At 46.8% G+C, this 22,179-nt stretch overlaps 1 protein-coding gene across 2 annotated transcripts in view; it reads left to right on the top strand.

The window, feature by feature from the left end:
* LOC135809812 (alpha-1,6-mannosylglycoprotein 6-beta-N-acetylglucosaminyltransferase A-like) overlaps nucleotides 1-21,767 on the top strand; it is a 49,393-nt gene extending 27,626 nt beyond the window's left edge. For both annotated transcript variants that reach the window (XM_065323241.1, XM_065323242.1), the window contains exons 14-27: nucleotides 1,290-1,317; nucleotides 1,817-2,030; nucleotides 2,313-2,373; nucleotides 3,074-3,208; nucleotides 5,287-5,450; nucleotides 6,697-6,776; nucleotides 7,391-7,426; nucleotides 9,637-9,710; nucleotides 13,725-13,793; nucleotides 14,701-14,774; nucleotides 17,150-17,191; nucleotides 18,481-18,539; nucleotides 19,419-19,519; nucleotides 20,928-21,767. In XM_065323241.1, the coding sequence (XP_065179313.1) occupies nucleotides 1,290-1,317; nucleotides 1,817-2,030; nucleotides 2,313-2,373; nucleotides 3,074-3,208; nucleotides 5,287-5,450; nucleotides 6,697-6,776; nucleotides 7,391-7,426; nucleotides 9,637-9,710; nucleotides 13,725-13,793; nucleotides 14,701-14,774; nucleotides 17,150-17,191; nucleotides 18,481-18,539; nucleotides 19,419-19,519; nucleotides 20,928-21,013 (1,223 nt within the window). In that variant the 3' untranslated portion in view covers nucleotides 21,014-21,767. The remainder of the gene's footprint in view (nucleotides 1-1,289; nucleotides 1,318-1,816; nucleotides 2,031-2,312; nucleotides 2,374-3,073; nucleotides 3,209-5,286; nucleotides 5,451-6,696; nucleotides 6,777-7,390; nucleotides 7,427-9,636; nucleotides 9,711-13,724; nucleotides 13,794-14,700; nucleotides 14,775-17,149; nucleotides 17,192-18,480; nucleotides 18,540-19,418; nucleotides 19,520-20,927) is intronic.
* The last annotated feature ends 412 nt before the right edge of the window (nucleotides 21,768-22,179 follow it).

Genomic DNA, 22,179 nt, shown 5'->3' with positions numbered 1-22,179 from the left:
GAGCAATCATGCTGAGCCTCATCAAACCGACTCCAGGGGCGTGCGCAAATGAGGGCACGGGGGGGGGGGGGGGGGGGCATCATACCCTCGCGCATAAAACAAAATAAAAAATAAAAAACGGCCATGCACGCATGCACATGAGTAATATAAATATAAATATTCGACGGGCTCGCGTACCGGGCAGGTCAAGAACAAGGAGTCGTACAACTCCCTGGTCAAGAACCACCTTTCCGCTTCCGTGGGACGCCACCACCCCATGATCAGGCGTCAGATGCGGCTCCTAAATGGTGGGGGAGGATAGATCAGATCCACCAACCATAGGCCAAAGGCCTAAATCCCGTTTACCACATCTATGTTTTACTCATGCCAGGACGCGAGTTCCCAATCCTTCCGCTTCCAAGCAGGACTTGAACCTGGTACCTCTCGTTTCTCAATCATGGTCTTAGACAAACCCACTGTGCCTGCCTGCTATGCATATGAGTGATTGACTGATTGACATGACTGTACATGTCCTTGTACATGGTGCAAGGCACATACCGGTATATGGTACTCATGTAGTAATACCAGTGCTGTCTTGGATGAGGGCGGGGGGGGGCACTCTGACACGAGGTGTAAGCTTCAATGTCTGCAGAGTGCAGATAGTACGGTTTCCGAACGTTGGCTGATTACGGCACTTGTTTGATTGCCTATTAGTGGTGCATCACAGCTCTTACAATCTTTTCACTGCGGTGGAGTGTTGGCCTAGAACTTACACACATTTCATAAGAATGTCTTGCCTTCTATTGGAGCGCAGTGTTCTGGATGTGCTTTTATGTCACGCTTTGTATGTGCTGTGACCCACAGTTAATTGGGAACACGTAGCCTGGCACGAGGGAAACATGGATGCAGTGAATGGGATTCTCGGTCTTTGACCACTTTGCTGGTGGGCTGATCCACTCACCTCCCATCGCCTTAGGACCGTTACAGATACATCTGTGCCTTAGATCTTTGCGGGGTGGTGGCGTTCCTACGGATGCTGAAAACTCAGCCTAACTTAGTCTGAAGCGAACCTTGACAATTTGTTTCTTTTGTGTACCGTATGTCGAAGAAATTGTCTTTTAAGCTTTCATAATGGTCATAGACTGATGGTGTGGGGGGGGGGGGGGGGCGTGCTTCTTATTGCGTGTGTGGTAAGTCCACTGAAGTGATGTCATAATGTGCTGTGTGTGTCCGTGCATGTGTGTGTGCATGTGCACATGTGTGTGCATGTGTGTGTATGTGTCCGTGCTCGTGTTTCCGGCCATGTACAGGCTTGTTACCAGGTTCCAATCTCAGCAGGTATGTTCTCGCTCGGCCTGCTAGACTACCGGGCAGAGTACTGTTCATTTCCGAAAGCTCGGGATCACTCAAACACCAGGAAAACTGAAATAATGATCCAGATGGTGTCCTTCGTGCCACTGGGACCGGGGATTAGTCCAGTTTGTCGGACGGACACGGGATGTATGCATGGCTGCATGGGTGGGCTCTGAGATCTGTGTACGCGTAGTTTTAAGATCTTGGCAACCTTTGTTCCCATGCTGTCCAAAACTTGTGTGTTTAAAGTCGCACTAGCCAGATGACCTTGTTGCATGTACTGGAAGCCAGGCATGCTGTGACTCCTGCTTTTTAACTTGCGTTCGAGGCAACGTTTGTGAAAACCTGCGGCCGTGGCCACCAGGCAGAGGATGGTGTCCAGAACATTGCTAGCACACTGCCTTGCGCAGTTGGGTGTTCCAGTACAGATGACTGTTGTGTTCTCTCTCATTGCCTGCTCGTTTTGTGCTCCTCGTGCGTCTAGTCTTCTGTCTGCATCGAAACTGTACATTGGCATGGGATTTCCGTACGAAGGGCCTGGTCCTGTTGAGGCGCTGGCATCGGGCTGCTCTGTCCTTCTTGGACTGTTTAAACCACCTAAGCATAGCGGAAACACACCATTCCTTTCCGGCAAGCCCACTCGGAGAGCTCTGCACAGCCAGCATCCGTACCTCACCGACTTCATTGGAGAGCCGCAGGTGAGTTCGTGTTCTTATCTCTACGCGGTCTTTCGTCTGCGTGCTGATCACCTGCGCAGAGTGGCATGGCTGACCACACTGCATATTACATTCCGGATTGTACTTTTCAGGAACGGCGACATCCTGATGTTGTCCGCTCTTCTTTTGGTGGTGGGTCTTCTGAATATTTGTTGTGTGTGTGTGTGTGTGTGTGTGTGTGTGTGTGTGTGTGTGTGTGTGTGTATATATGTGTGTGTGTGTGTGATGGGTGTGTGTGTGTGATGGGTGTGTGTGTGTTAACAGGTTTACACGGTTGACCTTAAAAACACCAAGGACATAGAGTCAGTCATGGAGAAAATACTGGGTGAGTTAGCTTGTGTGTTGTGTTACTGTAAGAGTTGAATGTCTAATGGGGCACAACGTCTATTGTTTTAACGAGACAGAATCCATCGCTAACTCAAGAAACGTTACACGTAGGTTATTCCTTCTCTCCTCCTAGTAGAGAAATAGAAGACAGGTGTGTGCTGGCAGGGTCGTTAAACTTTGTGCCCTCGAAGTGGGATTTTTTTGCAATCCATTATTTTAACGTTAGACTTGTCACCGTGTGACTTTCGACTCTTACAGCATACATGATGTGTGTTATATGTTACACATCAATTATTTAGGTATGTAAGAAAGTACTAGTATGCTACCAGCATGTATTTGTGTCGTGAAGAGAATTTGTTGGATCTGCTTTGCAATGTTAGACAGCACTGTTAGAGAGATTCTTTGGATAATAGATTGGGTTTTTTTTATAGAGAATGTCGTCAAAGTGATCTTTCATGCTTTGCTGGTGTGCCAGGGTATGCACACAACTCACTATGGTTCGTTTCAGCTAGGGTGCTTCCGCGCGGCAAATCGTTTTGTGGATTTTTACAATTGCTACCACTGAAGTAGCAACTGGTGTCTAGAAAGTACAGGATGATATGAGCCTTGTGAAATTGATCCTCGTCTACACTTACCTACTCATACATACTAAGCCCTACGCCCCCTCCTCTCTGAATCAACTGCTTTGGTTCCTACAGCCAAAAAAGACGAGGAGTTCAAGCCCAGGATCCAGCATGAGTTCACGCCGGAGGGATTCGCGGAGCGTGTCGGGCACTTCATTTACTACCAAGACTTCTGCGCTGATCGAAGCAGCATAGCTTTGGGAAAGAATGGTAAGCCAGTAGTACTGAACAAGGCTATTCTATTCTGTTCTTGCTGTGCATAGCTTTGGGAGAGAGTGGTAAGCCAGTAGTGTTGAACAAGGCTATTCTATTCTGTTCTTGCTGTGCATAGCTTTGGGAAAGAGTGGTAACCCAGTAGTGTTGAGCAAGGCTATTCTATTCTGTTCTTGCTGTGCATAGCTTTGGGAGAGAGTGGTAAGCCAGTAGTGTTGAGCAAGGCTATTCTATTCTGTTCTTGCTGTGCATAGCTTTGGGAAAGAGTGGTAAGCCAGTAGTGTTGAACAAGGCTATTCTATTCTGTTCTTGCTGTGCATAGCTTTGGGAGAGAGTGGTAGGCCATCAGTGTACACAGTAGTAATCACTGCTATTCTTGCTGTTTAAACGCAACACGGAAACTCATGCTGTACAGCGATTCAGGGAGAAACAGAAATACAGTTAGCTTGCTGAAGGTATTTTGTATTCGTAATTGAAAATAAAAAAAACCGGATTTTCGTTTGTACTAAGCTCTGCACGCCGTGTACTGAGCACTGTGACCGGTAGTCAACGTTCTGTGTATTTGTAATTGTAATTGTTCTTGTATTGATGGATTCTCCCCAGGCCCTACCCTCAGGGGAGGGAGGCTCCGTTCATAATGGGCCCTAAATAGTGATTGGTTTCCATGGCTACAGGCTAGTGATCGGTACCTATAAAGTAAGAAAACATCAGGTGTGCAAGAACGGGCTCGGGTGGAGAGCCAAGGATTAAAGGGGAAGTTAAGGGCCTAAAAATCAAAACTTCACCAGTTGTAGTCTTCGGGGTGCTGAGTCGAATGGTCTTGGTCCGAGGAAGCTGAGACGCTCCCTTCCTCCTTTATTCCCAATCGAACTCACGCACTTCCACCGAAACTGGGTGACTGCGCCCTACTACTGTCGTAGACATAGAAACCCAGTCGATTGACCGGGGCCGGCGCCCTCAGCGTGTACAGAACGTTGCATGCATGCAGTCGTTGATCCGGCCGATGCGACCAGCAGCTCGCGTGTACTCGTACTGCTTACCGGCGGCTGCATGGCCAGCGCCCTGGGGCCGCTAGACGTGAGACCGGATTTCCATTTCCACGACAGTAGATGGGAATTTGTATGCAAAATGTCACTAAAAGTGCCATTTCGTTCTTATAAAAGCCCGGATGACCGCGATTGGCCCATATGACCGCGATTGGCCCATATGTTGTAGTCTTTTGGATGCTGAGTCGACTGGTTTTGGTCCGAAAAGGCTGCGATGCAGCGTTCGGCCCTTATTCCTAATCGAATATGGTTGAACAAGCGGTCACGTGCTCCTGCGTACACCAGTCACCTGGTCACCGCGCCAGCAGGCGACAACTTTCACACCAAGGTTCAACTCAAAGGTTCAAAGGTTCAACTCGAGTGACAGAAACTCGCCCAAACACGCTGTAAGTTGTAGCCTGCAGGCACGGTGAACAGGAGGAAATGGTTCCCAATGTTCTGGCCGCATATCAGAATAGGTTGGCTAAGAGTCAAACCATGCACTGCCTAGAACTGAGTAGGCCCTTGTTTGACAACGAACGAAGCTTTCAACAATTGAAGTTACAGCAGCTTGTGGCTTCTACTGAGGAAGAGATTTTCTTTATTAAAATTTTTATGTTTTGCTTCTTCCTGGTTTGGGTGATACGAGCTGTCCATTGATACAATCCCGTTGTTACAAAATTAATGACTTTAAAATTAGTGGTTCAGAACCAGTAGTCATGCATATGCACTGGCTCTGCAGCTCAGCACCACAGTTGCCTTTGCCCTCGGATGTTTCTCCAGCCCTGTCCTGTACTTAAAGAGAGGTGCACATGATTGTAGAGGATGTGTCATTAGTGATGTTTGTTGATCAGCCTGTGAGCAGTATATGACCCTGCCGACAGAGTGCGGAAATAGGTGGCTTGATGATACCTGATTTCCAGCTCAAAATGTTCGAATCATTTTGTAAGTGTTGTGGTTAGAGGGGTTCCTGCCGGCTTGGCACTCATACTAAAAGAAGTACTTTTTTACTCTTTCTCTGATGTTTCTTTTGTTTTGTGCACTGTACAGCGACGTCCAGCCCATTGGTTGACAAGCACACAGCAGGTGAAGCTGTGTCCATGGATATGGCACACACCAAGTGTGTGTGGCTCGAACCCAAAGAGCAGGGCGTGTGGTGGGAAGTGGACCTCGGCTCTATGTCGCCCATTGCCAGCGTCGTCGTTGATTTTGCTGTAAGCGGTTTTTAGATGGCATTGAGCCCACATGTTGCATTTCCACGACTCAAAATTGTTTACCTGAGGTAGTGTGATTGTGCAGATTTGGTTGATTTGTTTCTTTTGTTGATTATAGTGTTACTTGTGTGTGTTAACAGTACTTCCTCCGCTAAGCGAAACTTCGTTGCATTTTTACAGTTCAGTCCAAAGCATTCTATGGCTACCAACACTCTTTGCAAAGTGGAAAACAAAGCAGCATATGAGAGATAGTTATTTACAGATGTCACACAGCTCATTTCAAAGCAGTCCAGCTTCACTCTTCGTCTGAATCTGATGACGACTCACTCCTTGATGACATCGAGTTGGCATCCTCGCTGACTTTCGCCTCCAGCGCTGCCAGCTTTTGCTCCGCAGCCTTTTCAAGTTGCCCAGACACGATTTGATCGTGGAGATCGCCAAGTTCTTCACTCGAACTGTGAGCTTGACAACCTTCACGGTTGCGCTGGTAGTTGCTGTCTCCGCCGCTCACTCTCTCCAGAATGACATGGAAGGAGTCATACAGACACACCCAAACTCTTCTCATTTTGGCAGCGGGGAACTCGTGCCAGCACATTTCCACAGCCTGCAGAAGCTCCTTTCTGGTTTCCTTCGCCATGAGTGCCACATCTGTCTTCAGGCTGTGGAAGAACGCCAAATCGTCGACGTTGAGATCGGGACTTTGCGCCGGCTGAACGACAACCTGAATGTCGAACCCTTTTGCTTTCCCCTGCCCTGCAAACGCACGTGCATTGATTTATTTTGGCTGTGTGCGAATGCACACCATCGTGCTGGTACAGCAGTGGCTGGCCGGCTTCTGGGCACTTTTCGAGCCACGCGGTCTTTCAAACTGTTTCTCATTTTCGCACGTCGGTGTCATGCGCCTGGGGTTGTATTCTGGTGACATCCTGCCAAGAAACGGTTATGCTTTGCCGATTTTTTCAAGGACTCCACGCTTTTCGAAGGTTCGAAAGCCTGTCAGAACAATGGACAGCACCTCGGCTACCCTATGTAGGGGATATATCCCTGACATGTTTGTCTAATGCGGACAGAAAGATCATGACAAGAACACACAAAAAAACGCGACGAAGTTTTGCTTTGCGGAGGAAGTACATGTAATTCAGTTTGGCTTACCTACCACTAGTGGGCGTTCTTTAGAAGTTTGGATGCATGTGTGTGTGTTTTTGTATGCGTGCGCGTGTGTATGTGTGTGTGTTTGTATTTTTAGCCTGACTGGCACGTCTTGATAAAGATGTGGGGAAATAAAATTCCTCCTTTCCGAATTCTCTTACTGGATAACGAGAGGAAGTGAGTAGTAAATATTCAGTTTGCAATCTGGTTTGCTTATCTGTGTTAATGTCAGCATTCTACCTTGCTGTAGATCCCCCAGATAGGCGTTAGCCTTTGGGTAATCCTGAAATAAAGATGATTATATATTATTATATCTACATGTACTGTACTTGCGTAGTTCTTTTTTTAATGGATGATCTACTGGAAAGCCAATATGTATATGTCCTGAAAGAGCCAATATTCCGTGGAGCCTGAATCCGAAAGACTCTGCCCCGCATTATGATTGGATCATTTGTTTTTTAACGAAGGTGGGATTTCTTGCTAACCTATAACGTCCTGTTGAAATGCCTGCCGGGTACACTGCCTCATAGCAGTACAAGGCTTTGGGCACTGTATGGATGATGGCCTGTACCCTGGCGTTGAACTGTTGCTAGCACAGAGCAAAACAGTGCAGTAAAGATCTACACTGATGCAAAAACCTGCGTACACTTTTAAAAAGTGGAATCAGTAGCAAAGTTTTAGTATGCAGAAAGTGCACTTTTGCTGCCAATGAGAAAGATGTCGGACGACTGAAATCATGTACTTCTCACGTGAGCATTTATTTGATTGTGTTTTTTTTAACTTTTCTGCAGGAATGTGGCCAAAGAAGAGTACACACACGATCATATGTAAGACTCTGTGTGTGTGTGTGTGTGTGTGTGTGTGTGTGTGTGTGTGTCCCGGGATGGATACCCTGATGCCGTCAATCCTTTTTCTGCACCTTGTCCTCTTCCACTTACTGAGGTGTGGTGAGCCCATAAGTGGGGTCATTTTCAAGTTCACCCAGAGTTTTTGGGATTTCAGGGGGTGTCGGCCGTTGGGCGTTTCAATAGCCAGTTGAGTCATCTTTCCAAGATTCCCTTTGAGTCTCTCTCCCCACTCCCGGGGAGACCCACGTGACCAGTTGTGGCAATAAGCAACAAGTGTGTGTGTGTGTGTGTGTGTGTGTGTGTGTGTGTGTGTGTGTGTGTGTGTGTGTGTGTGTGTGTGTGTGTGTGTGTGTGTGTGTGTCTTTCGTTCTCCTGGGTGGTTACCAACAGCAAGTGCATGCCGGAGTATGTGGTGTGTGTGTGCGGGGAAAAAAATGAAAAACCAAAAAGTAGGGATTCACTGGCCAGAAAAAGCCACTTCATAGCTGTGTGGTGTAGACCAGGTTGAAAAGAGCCGGTCAATTCTTCAGCCTTGCAAGCTGTTAATGGTGCAATCCCAGCACAAGCTGCTTTGGCTTCTGCTGTAGCATCGCTATCACGGAGGCAATGTGCGTCAAATGGTCAGATGGTGTGTGTGCGTGCGTGCGCGCGCGTGTGTGTGTGTGTGGGGGGGGGGGGGGGTGTGAGTGGATGTGTGCGTGTGTGCATGCGTATGAATAGTGTGAACGCCGAGGTCTAAAGAGGTGGTGAATGGACAGGTGCACTGAGGAGCGCGTGCGAACGCCATCTTCCAACTACTTTCAACTTGTTGGTTATTTTTGTAGTGGACATGAGAGCAGTGCACTCTGGCTTGGGCAACTAAAGTGCTGGCAGCTGAAATCCTAATCCTGTAGCGGTGCGCTCACATCACAAACACCCAGCACGGGATTGTAACGGTGCAGAAATTAACCCTTTCCATGCCGGGGCCCCTTTTCTCCAATCGGCCGGCTGTCCAGAGCACTGACTCTCTTGGTGTAGTTTGCGCGCACAGCTCTGAATGGAAATTATTCTCATTTCCCTCCACCATGATGGATTTTCATCATCCTGGGCTCGTTGGAAAGATCAGGACCAAGCGAATCCATCATGGTAGATCTCAGCAACATAGACACACCAGGGCCACTTCCACCTCCTCTCCGAACTACTCCACCGTGCCTCGGAACGGCACAACAACTTAATCTCACGTTCTTGTTCGGCATCTTGCCCAAATTCAACCGGTTTTCACGATTAGAACTGCGCTGCAAAGCTGAGATCCAAGCGCTTCATTTGATGTCCATCACGCATGCGTCGTGCCAAAGGGAAATCCCCTAGCACGCTCCAAAAAACTGCGTAGTCATGAACAAAAAAATTCGTGTTCGCTCCGGCCCGTGATTTTGGTGTTCATCCTGTCGCCGCTCAGTGATTCTTTATCCCATCGCGACGAACATTATATCCACGGAAAGATGAGCTCAAGACCTTTCCAACGGTGTATTGATTGTCGCGATGCGGTTATGTTTCACAGAGTTACGATAGTTTGTACACTGGTCTGTGCACTGAACAAAAAAATTCCTGTTCGCGCCGGCCCGTGATTTTGGTGTTCATCCTGTCGCCGCTCAGTGATTCTTTATCCCATCGCGACGAACGTTATATCCACGGAAAGATGAGCTCAAGACCTTTCCAACGGTGTATTGATTGTCGCGATGCGGTTATGTTTCACAGAGTTACGATAGTTTGTACACTGGTCTATGCACTGAACAAAAACATTCGTGTTCGCTCCGGCCCGTGATTTTGGTGTTCATCATGTCGCCGCTCAGTGATTCTTTATCCCATCGCGACGAACGTTATATCCACGGAAAGATGAGCTCCAGACCTTTCCAACGGTGTATTGATTGTCGCGATGCGGTTATGTTTCACAGAGTTACGATAGTTTGTACACTGGTCTATGCACTGCAATGTAACGTGCGCACTACGAGGACGAGATATCTCGTCCTTGGCCAATCGCGTGGGGGTCTGTAGGACGAGTTATCTCGTCCTTGGCACTGAAAGGGTTAATAGAGACCGCTAGAGTCGGTGCGGCACTCGAGCACAAAAATCAGCGGTCTGATTTCAGTTGCCAGCGCTGGACATGTACAATCCAACAGCAATGCTAACAATTTTGCAATTCTCTCCTCCAGCATGCGGTTTGAATGGGATGTGGAAAACGGTCCGGTTCGCGCTCGCTACGTCCGAGTGGAGAAGGCCAGCAAAGGTGAGTGTTGTGCTTAAGTTCTGTTTTGTGTCCATGGCAAATAACCACCCATTTCCACTGCTGGCAGCTGATTACGGCACCTCTATTCTCTAATGCTACAAGTATTGTCACTTGGATTTAGCCTTGCGTTATGCTGTCCTGGAGTGTGGTAGCAGTGGCAAACTGGGTGGCCATAGCATATTGTCACGGTCCAACTGATACGTGCACACCGGTGAAAAACCTTGGGTAGTCATGAGATCTACCAGGCACACGTGGCACCTCTGCAAACCGCAGTCGTAAGAAAGGGAACCCCACACGTATGCCATTATTCTGCACTTTTAAAACTCTACTGCTGTACTTAATTTTTTTTGGATAAGCCAGACAGCCATAGCGGGGATGGCTACGATTACGATAAAGAAACAGAGGGTACCAGGTTTGGAAGCGGAAGACTTGTTTCAGCTGTGCTGCGACCCACAGTTAAGGTGGCTCCTACCCCTCGGGTCCAATTTTTTTTGTTTGAAACGTGGCTACAAATGATTGTACTTTGTTCCGTTGGATATCTAGTGTACGGAGACGAATTTTTATCAAGTTCTACCGGCCGGTTTCACTCGGGGGAGGGGCCAAACATAGCGTACTCACAATTGCCAATTTAGGCCAAAAAATACCGGAAAACCAGTTTTTTGGCCGTAGCACTGGTAGTTACCCCCTTTTTCTTGATGACCAACACCAGGACAGTAGTATGTACTTGCTAAATATCAGCATTAGCTGTAGAAGTGGGTAGAATTCTGCTAGAAGGTGACTTTTTTCTCTTTTCGGAATCATCCCATTTCAGCGCACACGTCCCACATATTAGCCCCGCCCACAAGTATTTGACACTGGACTTGCCCTGTATTCGATGGTTATGCTATCATAACCTAATAATGGTACTGTGTAGCAAGTTTGAGCAGGTTCTACCGAAGGTAACTCGTGAAATAAAACTTTGAAGTTTCAAGTGATGCCATATTTCAAGAATCAGCACATTGCACTGGGACATTGTCCAACGCCTTAGAACCCCTGACTCCACCATATGACAGATACGTGTCTTACAATAATTGATTGCAACATCTTCCGAACATAGTAGTAGAGCTTTGGATCAAGTTTTAGCAGTTTCCACCGAAGCTAACTACCAAAACAGAACTTTGAAGTCGCCCACATACTAAATGCCATAGCTGAGCATGTGCATTGAGTGTATGGTCTAAAGGTTTTCACAACTAGCTCCAATGCGGCAGATACTTGGCTTACATTACTTGATTGCAACATCTTCAGAACATAGTAGTAGAGCTTTGGATCAAGTTTAGACAGTTTCTACCGAAGCAAACTACCAAAATAGAACTTTGAAGTCGCCCACATACTAAATGCCATACATGTAGATGAGCATGTGTATTGAGTGTACATGTATGTTCTAGTGTTTTTCACAACTTTCTCCAACATGAAGCCGATAGTGATGTGGAATTTGTTAACTGCTTTGTCCAAAACATAGTGCTGAAGCAATGCACATTAGGCACTTTCTACTGGTAATGTAATTATTATATTATACAGTGTTTGCTGCCAACATAGCAAGAAATTCTTCTATACTAAATGCGTATTCCACGGGGTACGGTCCAATGGCTTTTCACTTCACATCTAGCCAATGTTCTTCGTGCATTACTTGAATGCTTAGTCTCCGTGGTAATGAAGCTAAGAGCCACACTGGAGAAGTTTCTACTGAAGCTAACTATCAAAAATCTAAAATTTCCAAGATGCTACTATTACATCAAGTAGCTGTGTGCAATGCCACTCTGTTGAACACAGTAAGCAAAATCGAGTCACTAAAACCCTATTTGCCAGATACAAGCTGTTGAGACTGATAGCAGCTGTATGATCTGATATGGATGGTGGTTCCACACTGACCAGCACATGTACACTCGCACAGGCAGAAGAACACGCAAGCAATACACCTAACGTTACTTCGAAGTACACTGTGTACATCATGTAAATACAAGCGTATATACAAGCATCACTCCTGTTCTCCACAACCGGCAGTCCTGGGCCACTCCAGCTGGTCAGAGTGCAATAATTTCTGCAGCAGGCTTGACTTGGAAAGCTACTCACAACTGCCATGGCTGCAACATAAGTATTACCAGCGCTTTTACAGTGCTACTTGTATTATTATTGTCAATCCATTGTGGTGCATGGCACTCGCTTTCAACAACCGAGTTTATGTCATTAGTTGCATATCCAACGCCAGCAGAAAAAAGAGGGGGTGGGGGCAAATTACCACGGTTCAACACTAGTCATACTGAACGGCGTTATGCCATGCCAGGCACGCACACAAAACGCCCGCGCGAGCGCGCATGCATGTACACACCCGGGTGACACACATTGATGCGACTTTACATAGCCTGCACTGTCGTTCTATGTCATAGGAGTGAGTGCACACACATACATGTATAATATGTACATGTAGATTGCCTAATTTTGCATACGTATTAAAATTGTATATGTATACACACATCAGGGGCGTCGGAAGGCATTCGACATTGGTGCGGCCGCATGAGTAGGTGGGAGTCCAGGGGTGGCCCCGGGGAAACTTTTTGGGAAATTGGGCCCAAATAGCCCATATTTCATTGCTTCAAAAGTCACAAGATGAAATTATTGGTGCAGCTTTGGCCGGACCTGCCGCACCGGTTCCGACGCCCCTGCACATGTGCGTGCACATATAGATAAACTCAACGGCATACGCATGAGTATGTGCCAGTAGGGCCACATGCCAATTATCGGATTAGTCTGTGAAAGTTGCACGGCACGACAAACTTTCGGACAGTCTAAAGATATGACACAATGAATGTGGAACACCCTCCAGTGTGTAAGACCATTAATATTTTCATATCTATTTCGCAGCGTTTGTGATTTTCGGAGCGTCCCTGTTGATATTTGATGTCCTCACTTGGTTGATGACACAGTCACAAATTATCAAATTCACCTCCAATTCCATCCAATCTGCGTTCCGCGATACATGTACAGTGAACGGTGTTGAGGAAAGCCATGCAGCAATAAAACAGTCGAGACTCCCAACCAGAGGCTACAATTCAACAGCGTATTGAAGTACGAATTGTTGTAAACAATTTTCAAGACACAATTACAAAATTTGAAGTGCGTCTTGAAACGTGTTTGAAGTGCTTCGATGTATTTACCTTCGATCTCCCTGAATCGATCCATCCACAGCTACCTGACGAATTTGCTAGTCAGTGCGGGAGATGATCGAGCAAGTCATACTATTTGAAGGTCGCGAGATGTCAGTGGCACTGACAGGAAATCTACACAAGCGTGTTCTGAAATAATTTTCTAATACTCAGGCATGATTCAAGAGCGGACTTTGATTTCTCCCTTCTTGTGGTACGAGCACCAGTCGACATTGCATTCTTGGAAAATCTTCTGCGAGTGCTGCCTTCCCCTTTCATAGAAAGAACGAGTGAAGAGGGACACTAGCAGCAGGTTCTAGCTAGGTCGCCAGAATTGCAGAAAAGCGAGAAGACGTTCAACAACGATTGATCGCACAAAAATCATCGCTACCGAAAAATTTACTGAAAATCTACACTTTTCAAACACTTTTCAAACGATGCGCGCGCAGAGGGTGTGAGCCACCTTAATTGGGAACTCATGGCCTGGCACGAGAGAAACATGGATGCAGTGAATGGGATTTTCGGTGTTTGACCGTTTGGTGTTGGGTCTGATCTTCTCACCTCACACCGCTTTACGAGCTGCGTTTGCGCCTTGATCCAAGAGGGTGGTAGAATTCCTGCGGGTACAAGGTCCCTCCCCCCCCCCCCCCCTAAAACTCATCCTCTGTCCCACTTCCGAACTCCCTCCCATGCCTGTGCTGTCCACAGATGGTCGTCGGATCACTTGAATGTTTCTGGCGTAAACTGGTAAAATTGCCATGCTTCTAATTCCTCTCCTGTTGAGGGATGTTCCTCTGTATGTGTTGAGTAGTGTTCTCTGCCCTGTCCACCACAGGCCCACAGTATTTAGTGCTCTGCAATGTCGGCGTGTACAGCACACCACCATTTCGTCCCAGCTGGCCAGGTAAAACTTAGGCTCGGCTTTCCTGCGTTGTGTTTCACTTCGCAATTATCCCCGGGCTTTCTCTATGCTTGCTCTCAAGCCTAAAAAAGATGTAACTTCTTGATTTCTATAGCAAATCTGGCCGGATACAGTAGACTCGTACGCCCAAGAACGCGGTTTCAGAGGGCCAGCCTAGCAAAGTTCTTATTTTTCAGCGCCCCAGGCTACGTTCTTATTTCGCGTTCTTACGCGTCCAACAATGACCCGTACCGTGACGCTCATGTACAATGCACTTTGCGCTACATGTACCGGTTGTACACTTTACATGCACGTGTAGTATGTAGCGCTGCACTCGGGGATGTTTTCGCGAGGACCCGACAAGGGTTTGTGGTTGCGGACTTGTTTTTCGTGTACTCGGAAACGTGAAATACCAAAAAATGTCGCGTTCTTAAAAGTCTTGGAGTTCGTTCTTTAATCCAGGCTGGGGCGTTCTTAGATGTCCAGCCTGGACGTTCTTGGGCGTACGAGTCTACTGTAGTCTGCCATAGAAATGCAAACACCAGTGGGTCTGTGTGCATTTGATTGTAAGATGTCAGCTCTCAATAGCTTGTTGTTTTTGTCTACTCAGCATTAATCACAATAGTCTATCTGTTAAGGAGAAGGACAAAATGTTACAAGTCATGACTACTTAACCGTCCACCATCGTAACCTGATCATAATATAGTCAGTGAGTGCGTTGGTGGAAGGTTGGTCATAACTCCTAACATGTTTGTCCTCCGTAATTAAGTGGCTCGCCATCCGAGTTTAGTCAATCCGTTCTTGAGGATATTGATGTTCTGCTCATGGGGCTGCAGTGATGACCAAGGTAGTAAAAAAATCTTAAGTTTAATGCTCACAGTTTGATTCGTGTCTATTGTGTTCTCTCTAGCTGCAAAGCACTTGCATGAGGTGGTAAGCCGCATAGGGCAGTCGTGCGTCCATGCCTGCATGGACCTACAAATGGTACGTCATTGTCAAGTTTGATTTTCTTTCTCGCTCCACATTATACTGGCACACACGGAGACATAGACAGCAATAGCGACAACACGCAAAGTGAAGGGTAGTTGACCGCAGCCAGATCTGACTCTTTAAAAACATAATTTAGTTTGGCTTTTTTGTTAGTTGTTGTGCGAGGCAAGTGATATCATGGCCTGTGATGGCCCGTGTAGGAGGCTTTTTCACCCAAATCTTATGATTGTACTGGTGCGCAATCTTGCCCAACTCTTCTGCCACCTGCTATAAAAAAACCAGCCTCTCCCCTTTGTTCTTCAGTGCAGCTTCCTGCTTACTCTGTCAAGCTGGCTGGGTCTTGCATACTGATATGTGCAAACTGGGCTTGACGCTTGGGAAGGAACACGGCGTTCCTTGTTACTCTGGTACTTGATCTTTTATTCCTGTAGCTATGCTAAAGACGTTACTAACGCCTGCCGCTAGCCAGGGTCCACATCGCTTTAATTCGGTACTTGTAACTTTGTTTCTGTCAGGCGTTGCATGCTTATGCCAGCCCGTACATGTCCCGTACCGTACCATCAAAGACAGCTGGCCACCTTATTCAAATAGGGCTTTCAACTGAAAGATCATGACGTGAAGCAGCTTGGAAGAATGTGTATGTGTGCGAAGTGTATCGGCGGAATGCATGCAAGGCGATAGTGCGGGTTCGAATCCCATGATAGGACAAGTCAAAGAATATACTTCATGATCGTCCTTTTTTCAGAAGAAAAAGGGGAGGGCGGGCAGATTAAATTTTTATCGTTGTATTGCAAAAAAAAAAAAACTGCCACGTCACCCCAGCGCTTTCACCATCTCAATCCGGTTTCTGCCGTGGAGACTCCACAACTTTCCAACTAACACGTCTAGTACAAGACATCTACACCCAGCGGAACCTCAGGCGGCATGTTGGCATCGTGTTCTTTGACCTAGCGAAAGCTTTCGACACCGTCTGGCATCGTGGTCTGCTTGCAAAGCTAGAGTCCGTCTTCTTGGTACATGGTCCAGCCCTGCAATGGCTCTCATCCTATCTTTCCTGCCGCCACCAGACTGTCAGAGTATCTACCTCCCTATCAGACCCATTACTAGTCGTGTCTGGGGTACCCCAGGGGTCCATACTTGGGCCGCTCCTATTTCTACTGTACGTTAATGACTTGCCAGCCCTTGTACCAAATGTAAGTCTTTTTGCTGACGACACTGCTCTGATGTGCTCCGACAGCTCGGCAGACAACCTCACGGCCTCCATGCAGTCCGGGGTCAACGCTACAGTAACATGGATGGAAACCTGGAAACTGAAGCCTAACCTCGCCAAAACCGAGGCCATGTTCTTCTCTCCCTCGCCCCCCACTCAGCCCACTCAGCTTCTGTATTTTCCTGGTCTAAATAGTACACCTATTAAAGTTGTTAACGAGCACAAGCACCTGGGCGTTATTCTCGACCGCCAACTCTCCTGGTCTCCACAAGTCCAGTCTGTGTGCAAGCGTGCGAGTGCGTCCTTAGGTATGCTACAACCCCACTGCCAACACTTGAATGATAACTGCAGAAAATTGTTCTTTAAGTCGTACATTTTGCCTATATTTGACTATTGCGATATAGCTTGGTGCGGGTTGTCTCAGACTTTACTCCACAGACTGGAAGTACATCAACGCTTGCTTCTGAAAATTCTGTTTCGAAAAGACCAAACATTTGCCTCCCTTTGTCTTTATAAACTTGCTTCCACGCACCCTCTTCTTGCCCGACATCAGCAGCATCTTTGTATCCTTGTGCAAAAAATCTTCCTAGCCCAAGTCCCGAAACATATTGCCAAGTACAACTGGTTTGTTACCACTAGACCAACACGCAATGCCTTATCACTGCCCCGAGCTAGTTCCTCTCTGTTTTTGAAATCCCCTTTCTTCTCAGCATACTCCCTTTGGTCTAACCTGCCTACTAGCATTAAGACATGCCAGGATATCAGGAAATTCAAAGTCCAGCTTTCCACACTGTCTCATCCGAAGTGATCCCATGTATTACTAATGTGCCTCCCTTTCTTTTTCTCTCCCTATCTCCTTTCCCTCTCTGACAGCATCTTTCTTTTTCTCCCTTTTAGCTTGCCGTGGTTGGCTATCACCTGACCTCTCATGTTTATTGGCAGTCTTCGGACGGGCCAGGAGATGTTGAATAAAAAAAAAATAAAATAAATAAAAAAACGTTTCCATCAGTTCGAATGACATACACGATGACCCAGGCAAAAAAGCATAGCGAGGGCCCTGAGCTTTCAAGCTCTCTCGTTTTTAATGAGGTAAAGTCTGCCAAAGTCTGTCACAGTGCTAAATTGGTAATGTACTTCATGGCTGTGTTTCTTTCCGCAGGTCTGTGAACCGGCTTTCTTCCCACATCTGAACAAAGACGACGTGAGTCCTGCTGACCCTGTGCTCTTTAACCTTTTCCACCCCAGCCTGAAATCCATGAATTTCCAGTCGCTCGATGAACCTTGCTCTCTGTTGCCCTGCAGATGAGACCAGTGATTTGAAAAGTTCTAACTTCACTCAGAAATGGAAGTTGGTCATCTTGGGCTCTTTGGAAGGCTTAAAGCCTTCTCTGTCCAAACGAAACGAATAATCACTCAGCAGGAGCAATAGAGTCTCCTTCATGCTCCGTTGAGAGCTGCTCTATGGGGCCTCAAAGAGATACTCCAGACGCAGTCACAAATGTCTTCGCTTCTACAGGTTTACTCAGCGCAGAGCAAAAATTCAAACTCTGTCAGATTCCTGAAGTTCAAGCGCTCATTTTGGTACCCGACACGCATGGGCTGTGCCCCTGTGAGTCATAGGGAAAGTCCCTTCCCCGCGGATCTCCACTTGAAAACCCAAGGTGCGAAATTGTGTGCCCTGTATTTCGCGCGTAAATTGCGTTTCCACCTTCGGCGCTCCGGTATTTTACTTTTCGCCCGGCAAACGACATACCGGTGGAAAGCTTATTCCTTCAACTTTCCAACGAGCCGTCACGTGTGAGAATCGAAGAAAGAATAACAGAGGTACGAAGGTTTGAATAGCAAGGTATACCCAACCCGAGTTCTGTGTTCATAATGATGAACAGTACATTTTCTAGTAAAGAAAAAGGACCAAGAAACTACAAGTTACGCTATACTGTCCACTAGCATCACCAGTTACTAAACAATCAGGTCATGCGATAACATTGCACGATACTGCGTAACTTGTAGTTTCTTGGTCCTTTTTTCTTTGCTATACATTTACCCTTGGCGCTCCATCCGAGTACATTTTTTACCCGAGTATACTCGGGCTTGGGAAAACAGGGCATCCTACAAAACGAGTTTACTCGTGCGCGGGGTGCAAAAAGTTAGGCTGACATGATAGCGTTCAACTACTAACACAACTTGTATAAATTACTATCCATTGGAATCTGCAATGTTTGCTTTCACCTGTCCGATGGCTTGCCGCGGTTACCTTGTTTGATTCACGAACATTTGCCCAAAGTGTGAAGAAGGCTTGCCGACTGGGTCATGCTAAGGACAAAAGTTCAATTGATAGGATAGCAGGGAAACACTCCAGCATTGCTCAGGCGAATCGTGTTTGCGAACCAACACGTTTGCGAACCAACACGTCACTGATTCCAGGTCCGATCAGGACTCGCTGGACCCAACGCCTTGCTCATGTCTTAATTGTCTGTCTTATGCTTTCAGGTTCTGAAGAGAGCATTCAATTGTACAAGTGTAGTACGGACGAGAGTCGTCAATGGCTTGTAAGTTGGTACACGTTTCCCTTCCTGCCTATATTGATAGCCAAATTATCTGCCTCTCTCGTTGAAGTGACCTCTCTCTCTCTCTCTCTCTCTCTCTCTCTCTCTCTCTCTCTCTCTCTCTCTCTCTCTCTCTCTCTCTCTCTCTCTCTCTCTCTCTCTCTCTCTCTCTCTCTCTCTCTCTCTCTCTCTCTCTCTCTCTCTCTCTCTCTCTCTCTCTCTCTCTCTCTCTCCCATCACAGTATTCGCTTTTAAAATGGGTTTTAGTATTTCCCCCAGAACGAAAAGCATGGTGAATTTGATCTACCAGTCAGTTCTGGTGAATTCAGGTTGCTCAATTCCAAGAAAAATGACCCGAAGATTGTTCAATATAGCAACAAGGACGACTAATTGCACTGTAAGCATTCCCTATATGTCGACATGTATGAATCGAATGTGGAACGATGATCGCAAGGCACGCAACGTAAGGGGAAGAAAGGATTTGTTCAGAACTGTTTTCTTGTTGACACAATGGTTGCCTCTTTGCTTTGTCATACCACAACCATTCAACGCGGTGAACCCCTCGATAGGCAATTTGCCTTTGGGTCATCCTAATAAAGTTATTATTATTATTATTGTTACATTCATCAGTTAATCTACGTAAGAATGGCATGGGGACTTGCACCTTTTTAGAAAGTTTTACTTCCGGGGGAGTACTTTATGTTGGATTGTACCTTTAGCGATAGTGTGACTACTCATAAACTGGTTTGGTGCTGGTTTGTTGTGTAGTGAGAGAGAGGCTGGCAAGGCAAAACATTCTCCATTGACTTAGTTTGTGAGAAATACCAACTGGATCATGATGTTATGTCCAATGATATTTTCTGTACATTCTGCTTCCTATAGGTTGGAGAGTGTGATACAAGAGCTGGCAGCATACCCGGGTATGCACACCAAGTCACGCCAGTGCACTGTCAATCTGGAGAGGCTGTTGTTGGACTGCAGTGGTTAGTTTACCCTACTCGTCTGTCACCCGGGTCATGCCCCTGATGCACTGATTCAACCCCACTCACCCGGGTCATGCCCCTGATGCACTGATTCAACCCCACTCACCTGGGTCATGCCCTGATGCACTGATTCAACCCCACTCACCCGGGTCATGCCCTGATGCACTGATTCAACCCCACTCACCCAGGTCATGCCCTGATGCACTGATTCAACCCCACTCACCCAGGTCCATAGCCAGCAATCGCATGTCATCACGTACATTCAAAATCAACATAATTTTGCGAATCAACCTTTTTTTCAGGATCACTTTTCAACGAGGACGAAGCAAAGTCGGCCGAACGAAGCCTAGAGGAAGAAAATCACCCTCTCCACTTCACCATCACGATACTGACATAGATACGAGATGAAACAACTAAAAAATCCACAAGAAAACTGTACGGCCATCATCGCTCTGACTTTGGTCTGACTTTGGTCTGAGAATTTCTATCACGATCAAAAATGTACGAGGAGCGCTCAAAAATAAGCTACAGACGTACCTTTATCGCTCTCTACTCCTTTTTCAAGGCACAAAAGTCGACTCTCCACTTTCGAACCAGGAACCAGACATACCAGTGGTCCTTTTCAGCTGCTCCACGAGCGCAGGAAATGTTCACCAAGGGGCGCAGAGCAGCATTCATTCCAGAAAAAGAGCTAAAATACGAGTGAGACTGCATGCCTGAGTACATGAGTACATGTATGAGTACATGCAGAAAATAGTCAATTTCAGCGTTTCTGCTCCAAACAGCAACTAGCTTCGACTAGAAACAAAGATTACACCAAAGGATCAAACAACAACCATTTTCTGCAGGTTTTTTGCAGATGGCTTCCTTGTGCTTGGCCCAGCACGCCAAAAATCCCACCTTAAAAATTTAAAAAATTTCACGGTTCGCGTGAGACTCGGCTGGAAGCCCCTTGGAGGAGTACAAAAATTACGACTCTCAGATGTCCTCGATTGCTGGCCATGATGCCCTGATGCACTGATTCAACCCCACTCACCCAGGTCATGCCCTGATGCACTGATTCAACCCCACTCACCCAGGTCACGCCCAAATCCATTGAAACAGCCCCACTCGCCCAGTCTAACCCGAGTCATGCCCTAATGCACTAGCACCCCCCCCCCCCCCCACTAAGTCTAACCCGGGTCATGCCCTAATGCACTAAGGTACCCTCACTAACCTGAGTCATGGTATGATGCCCTCTAAAACCCCAGTATATCTTATAGGGCGTGTCTTAAAGCAACCCCAGTCACCTGGGTTGTACACCCTGCAAAGATCTAAGGCTCAGCAGTGGCTGCAAATTGTTGTAGCTGCTTATCAAACCTCTCGTTTTGCCTTTTTGTTTGTTGTTTGTTGGTTGTTTGTTTGCTAGGAACATCTGCAGACGTCCAGCGGCTATGCCCATGTCGGAGATATCAGTCACAACAGGTCGCCCTGCCACCTGCTGATGTTGTGTGATGGAGCCTGAGCCTTCATGGTTATTTTGTGTTTTGATTAGGTATACCGCCTGCTGATGTTGTGTGACGGAGCCTTCAGTGTTGTGTCGTGTTGTGTTTTGATTGGGTATAACAGGACTTATATTCCTCAAATACGCAGACAGATTTTCATTTACTCACGTGGTATTATTGATAACCGCAATCAATAAGGCAAGCTGAATCGACTTACTCTTCTACTTTGTATCATAAGGCAGAACCTAAACGTACGTCAACTCTAAAACATGAAGTTGATTGTTCCAACTAGGAACACACGCTTCTTGCCGAACTTGACACTTGACTGACTCACGACTGCCATCCGGAGCACACGAGGAGCACGTCGCACCTTCCACTCGGCAAACCTGCAAGAAAGCACCACTCCCTGCTCAATACACGGTGTTTCGGGGAATTCACCCCTCATCAGTTGAGTTGAGTTGAGTCAGTCAAGTGTCAAGTTCGGCAAGAAGCGTGTGTTCCTAGTTGGAACAATCAACTTCATGACTATTACCGCCGAAGTCGCAACTTCTAAACTCTAAAACAGTCTCTTTAATGTTGCTGAGAGTTACTTTACATTTCTCCACATATATCAATGCATGCACATCTACCACACTTTTTTTAGAAATGGTTATGTCCTCACCTCCATAGTCTGCAACATCCCCTATTATCTTGCAAACCGGACTAAACGGAGATCACCAGATTTTATCGAAATTATGCTTCAACGATATTACGGAAATCATTTATTTTGATGTCGAGTGTGCATTTGTGGCTTTTCCCCAGTGGCTCCGAGATATTTGAGCAGTTTGAGCAGTAGAGGATCTTGGTACGACACATGGCCACAGCGGCATATGCCCAAGACTTCGGCTACCCACACACCACTAGCCTGCATCAGCCACCTAATACTACCGGCACTGCAAGGCCCAGCACCCAGCCGCCCAGAACACTCATGTGTAATTATTTTCAGCACATTGAACCCAACCCACATGCACGCACACACATACACACGAATGACTTACGACTAGTACTAGTAGGTAGGCACATGAATGTGTGTACGGATTGGAGAAGGAATGGAGGGGTGTGTGTGTGGGGGGGGGGGGGTGGGGGGTCTCTGAGAAAGTCTTCTTTGGTAATGTGACTATGCCCATGTCGCCATCC

The sequence above is a fragment of the Sycon ciliatum genome, chromosome 2, assembly GCF_964019385.1.
Source record: "Sycon ciliatum chromosome 2, ocSycCili1.1, whole genome shotgun sequence".
In the NCBI taxonomy this organism is placed as follows: Eukaryota; Metazoa; Porifera; class Calcarea; order Leucosolenida; family Sycettidae; genus Sycon; species Sycon ciliatum.
Note: the sequence above shows the minus strand (reverse complement) of the source record. Positions and strands in the feature narration are given on the sequence as shown.